Source organism: Buteo buteo, chromosome 23 (assembly GCF_964188355.1).
Source record: "Buteo buteo chromosome 23, bButBut1.hap1.1, whole genome shotgun sequence".
NCBI lineage: Eukaryota > Metazoa > Chordata > Aves > Accipitriformes > Accipitridae > Buteo > Buteo buteo.
In genome coordinates, this window is record NC_134193.1 from 166,584 (window position 1) to 172,012 (window position 5,429).

A 5,429-nucleotide genomic window follows, 5' to 3' on the forward strand; every position below is an offset into this window, starting at 1 on the left:
CTTTAAACTGAAAGAGGGTAGATTTAGATTAGCTATAAGGAAGAAATTCTTCACTGTGACAGTGGTGAGGCACTGGAACAGGTTGCCCCATCCCTGGAAGTGTTCAAGAGCAGGTTGGATGGGGCTTTGAGCAACCTGGTCTAGTGGAAGGTGTCCCTGCCCATGGCAGGGGGGTTGGAATGAGATGATCTTTAAGGTCCTTTCCAGCCCAAACCATTCTCTGATTCTATGCTATGATTCTGTGAAACCTGAACAATCCTCTGCAGAGCTAAGAAGTATGCATATGAAAGGTTTGCTGTTCATAAAGCATAATCATATGAAAGTTTTGCTGTTCATAAAGCATAAAACTGGAATAATTGTGGGTGCATGCTTGTAAAACACTTAGGAAACAGTTGAACACCAGAAAGTAATAACAATATTGTGCCCTCCTAATCTCTCAAAGGTCAATGGGTTAGCAGAGAACAGTTTGGAAGACAATGAAAAACAGAGGAAGAGTAGGTCAGACCTGGAAGGAGAATAGTAAAATTCAGGCCTGTAGGGATACATTTTATCTGTTTTAATTCTGAAGTCAGTTTAGGGATGATCTTTATGGGATTAAAACCTCAAGCTTTCTTCTAGTAATTGAAATTAAACAGCACTTGCTCAAGAAAGGATAGTTTCTTATCCATCTGTCATTACAAATAAAAGTGATACCATGTTTAGCAGTATCTAAATAGTGCTACAGTTGGATAGCACTTCTTTCAAAAGCTTCCCAGCATGCTCTGCAATGAGAAAATAACCAAAACCACATGGTCTTTGCTCCAGGATCTGCAAAATTGTAAATCTAACCGCAAAGATATTTCCAGGTTAGAAAGCCGTTACAAATATCCATATGCTTATTTCATCTAAGATATACTATGTAAGAACCTATGGAGGAAAGGACACGTTCATAATAGAAGGCTCTTTAATACATAAAGCAATAGAAAGCATGCATTTTGAAGCTGGGTGTGTTCAAGACGGAAATAAAATATCAGCCTTCACAGCAAGTACGACTAACCAGTGCAGCTCATGAAATAATGTTAAGAATTGCCTACCAACTGAATGTTTACTTCACAGTTTGATAATCCAATTGACAAAAATACTATGAGTCCCTTCTTTCATTAAGTATATTGATTTGTTCCATAATGGCCTTTGAAATGAAAATATTAATCGCCTTCGTAGTTTTCCTCAAAAATCTCTTAATGGATAGAAAAACCTGGAAATCACAAACATTATTGTAATAAATGTCAGGGTTGCATAGCCACTGATTGAGTACCAGAGACAAGCAGAGAACACAAAGTGGAATAAGAGAGGTTGGTACTTTCAGAGCAATAAATACACTGGATTTGAGCTAGAAATCTACCTGTCCGGAGTGAGGCAGCTGTCCAAGTCCATTGTTACAGTATTAACACTTACCACAAGAACACCAGGAGGGAAAAGTGTTTCAGGCCACGCACCCTCTCCCTCTCTTTCGCCAGGCCGCCTGACTTCTCGCCTCCCTTTTCCTTCCCCGCTTCCCGCCCGCCGCGGGTCCTGTCACACAGCACCGCTCGGGCGGGTCGGCGGGCGCCAGCAGAGGGCGCTGCTGCACGCAAAATCCCGCGCACAGGCCGAGGCGGCAAATCTGCGCGAGCCGGCCCGGCCCGCGAAACCGGTGGCGGGCGGAAGACGGGCCGACGGGAGGCACGTGGCCCCGCTGGGTCCTGAACAGGGATTTCTGCTTTGCTGTTGGCATCAGCTCTGAGAGAAAGCTGCAGAAAGACTGTTGGTTTCTGCCCTACATTTTGCCCTGGCCATCTAGTGACCGGGGAGCAGACACTGTGCTGCAACCGAGGCTCAGCTCCCCGGAGGACTGAGGGGTCTGAGACTGAGCTGGCAGCAGCACAGAGAGCAGAAGAGCTCTAGTCCTGTAACCTGGACTTTCATAGTTCTCTCAGAGATCTTTTGGGGTCCTATAACATCGCTGGCTGTCAGCAAAGCTCTTGGTTATTTGACCTTACCATGCATGACTATTCATAGGGGCACTGCAGGAGGAAGCCTATGAAGTGCTTCCTAGAGAAGCTAAGAACTATGTGGTGAAAAGTAGTATGTCGGAATTCAGGTGGGTACTGACCTTGTACCCAGCTGACAGGGTCAGCATGGAAGGCCGGGGAAAAAGGGCAAGATACAGACTCCCCACACTCCCTGCCACTAACTCTCTGAATAATTTCTCTCGTCTTCATTTGCACCTTCTGTAAAGTGATTGTGCAATCACTTGATTAAATCTGCTCTCCTGCCTACATCAGTTTTCTGTGGTGATTAAGGTAGCACCCATCGAATCTAGTCAGGAAACAGCTTTCCCCTCCAAAGTAAAGGGGTCCTGTCCCCACAGCTCCTTCTCATATATTTATTGACTCAGATTCTCCCTTTGCCCTCCCGAATCTGTTTTACTCTCATGAGCTTACAATGAGCCCCAGTTAAAAAAAAAAAAAAAAAGTGCTATTCTGAAAGAACACATTTAATTTTAATCCTGGTTAGCTCTACCCAAAACAAAGGCACTGAGAAGAACCAAGGTCTTCCTTCCTCTTGCCTGCATGCACATATAGTAACATATCCCTGCATGCACATACCCCTGCCATGACGAGCACACATGCTGAGTAGGTGGGACAAACCAGGGCCCACAGGTTAAGTCAGCTGCCCTGGATCATGCAGGGAGATATATGGCAGAGCTCAGGTTAGATAATGTGACCCTCCCACGATCCAGTTCATTGTCCACCCAGTAAAGCTGTGGATACTAATTTAGGGAGAGATGCCTTCTGCTTTCCACTGTTGCTTACTCATCTGTCTCCTAGATTAAAAGGTTTTGCCGATGGCTAAATTAAAACCCAAATGTAAATTTCATTTGTTGCCCTTGGAACCTGGATTGCAATTTGCAACAATAGACATTTGCAACTCTTCTTTATTCAAATCCAGGTTTTTGTTTTTAAATTGGGGTGGAGGGGTGGGGGGAATCAAAACCAGGGAATTTTCTTCATGCCTCCCCGTTATTGAAAACTGCCTGTAACTCCTAGGAACAGACTTTGCTAGATCCGGATATTGAGGAGTCTAAAAATCTTGCCCAGAGCTCTGTGAGAAATTGTGGACCTCTAAAGGACAGGTTTTAAAAGATGACCTTTTGATCTGCTTTGAGGAAGAAGAGACATTCTGTGCTACAGAACCTCTACAAGAACTTGGGCTTCAGAGGCTTAGTAAGGGGAGTGGGACCAAGACTGCAGTTCACAGGGTAACATTTCCTGCATGGACTGTTTGCTGGCCCCCTTGGCATAGCCCTGGGAAAACATTTTAGAGAAAGAACTATGCAGAAGCAGCTAAATCACCACTTCTGAAATGCTTTTGAGAAAAAATAATCACAAAAAGATTGAATCAAGTCCACATCAAGTGATCTCACACTTCCTGAATACAGTCAAAAGAGCTAGACAACAAGAGAATATGCTCTTGTCACCATGAATGACTTCCTTCCAGAAGCAATGGAGTATTAACATAAATGTATCAGCAACAACAAATGACCAGAGGAGCCCAGCCACGTAGAGTAGAATATCAAACTCATGCCAGTATTCACACCACCATCTGAAACTGCTAGCTGGAAAGAGCAAAACCTTCCTGATAAATTTAGTATCAGTTCAACTGGATTTCATTCACTGCAAGAATTATGTAGCAAGGAGACCTGCTACTTATGAAGGCTGAATGCTCCATTCCTAAACTTTTAGAGAAAATTAGCATGAAAATTACTAGAGAAGTAGAGAAGCCTGATAAAAGACTTCTCAAAAACTATCTATTTTGCTGCCATAAGCCAATGCAGAACTGCTCCCGCTTTTAGATTTTTTTTATTGCTTCAAATGTATCAGGGGATAACGAAGTCTTTTCCTACTGTTTAATACATCTCATTGTCATTAAGTTATTTTGTCTATTCAAATGGATTCATGTTTTCATTGTTTTAGAAGGAATACATTGAACCTGGTAGGTCAATACCATTTAGCACAGTATCACTCTGAAGCAAAAAAGGGAAATTGCAGGGTTTTGCTTTGTGTCATAGGTAGGTTGAATGTTTAAAAAAATCCAAACTAATAAAGTGTATTTCATTGCAAATGGAACAATAGATTCTTAGTAAAATTCTGGCGTTGCAATTCAAATAAACTATTTGAGATGATTTTCCCAAAATACTGCTAGGCTTTAAAGTAGCTGAAAGTAAACAGCAAAGTGAGTGAAAACAGAAACCATCTCCAACATCCTTCATTATTACTGGATCATTGGATGAGTATAAAAGCATTTGAAATAACAAGACCCAAGGATCTTTTCCTATGCCTTTTTGCATGGTTTCCATCCACAACTTGGGAAAAACTGATTCTAAACATGAAAACAATCTGGATAGGTAAAACTGTACAGTTACTTTAATACAGCACAAAACAGGAAATAACCACTTTATTTGTTAAACATTGAGAGGAAATGTTTAACATGGAAAAACAACTTCTCAAGAGACTCTGCCTTACCTTGTGCTCCCTTGCCAAAGCCCCACAGGCGGCTTCCGACTCAGACCTTCTGAAGACTGAAAGAAAACAGCAGCTGAAAAAAATTGTAAGAGGAGAAGGATATAAGATTTTGATGACAGAGTCAGCGGTTTTGGTCAACTCTTGAGAACAAAAGTGGAAGTATTAGTGATTGGAAAATGAACTTTAGGGGCACCTAGTTTATGAGTGTGAGGGAAAACAGTTTTAAGGAGAATGGCCCTTGTCCTGCTGTCCTCAGACTTCACACATCCAATTCTCGATCGTGCTTGTAATTTTGTGGGCACGCGTTCTAGTATCTGCAAAATTCCGGTGCCTAATGTCAAGTCTTGGCCTGAGACCCGTCCCACGCCCAGAAGGCTGAGAAGGATTTTACCGAGCCCAGGCGGAGAAGAGGGTGACAGGGCCCGCCGCGGGCCGCTGGCGGCAGCCGGGCGGGCGAGCAGAGCCGCCGCTGCCGTCCGCAGTCCGCACGGCGGAGCCGCGGGCCGCGCCCCCTCTGCTCCCGCAGCAGCCCCAGCGCCGCCCGCCTGGGACGGCCAGACCCCGCCGGAGGGCGGCTGCCGGGCGCCCGACCGCCCCGCGCCGCGCCGCCGCCGGGAAACGCCGCCGTGCGGGCAGCGGGCAGCGGGCCCGGCCCCTCAGGGCAGGGCAGGGCGGCGCGGGGGTGGGGGGCCGGCCTCGCGGCCCCGGGCATCGCTCTGGGCACAAAGCCCGCCCCGCGCCGCTCCCCGGGCGCCGTCCCCGCCGCAGAGCTGCCCCGCGCCCGCCGCCGCGCCGCCTCCCGAGGCGGGTCCAGGTCGGCGGGGCCGCTCGGGCAGCGCCGCCCCGGCCCCGGCCCCGGCCCGCCCCTCGCCGCGCCCAGCCCTG

The 5,429-nt window shown here is 46.4% G+C and overlaps 1 protein-coding gene across 10 annotated transcripts in view; it reads right to left on the bottom strand.

The window, feature by feature from the left end:
* LOC142043948 (uncharacterized) overlaps nucleotides 1–5,429 on the bottom strand; it is a 50,582-nt gene that overhangs the window by 17,028 nt on the left and 28,125 nt on the right. For 7 of the 10 annotated variants that reach the window (XR_012654168.1, XR_012654166.1, XR_012654169.1 and 4 more), the window contains exon 2: nucleotides 4,545–4,617. Coding sequence is in view for 3 of the 10 variants with exons in the window: in XM_075055815.1 (XP_074911916.1) it covers nucleotides 4,545–4,617 (73 nt within the window). In the remaining 7 variants the exon portion in view is untranslated. Of the gene's footprint in view, nucleotides 1–4,544; nucleotides 4,618–4,737; nucleotides 5,062–5,429 lie in introns of those variants that run through there. The other 3 variants (XR_012654172.1, XR_012654170.1, XR_012654171.1) reach the window with 2 other exon arrangements.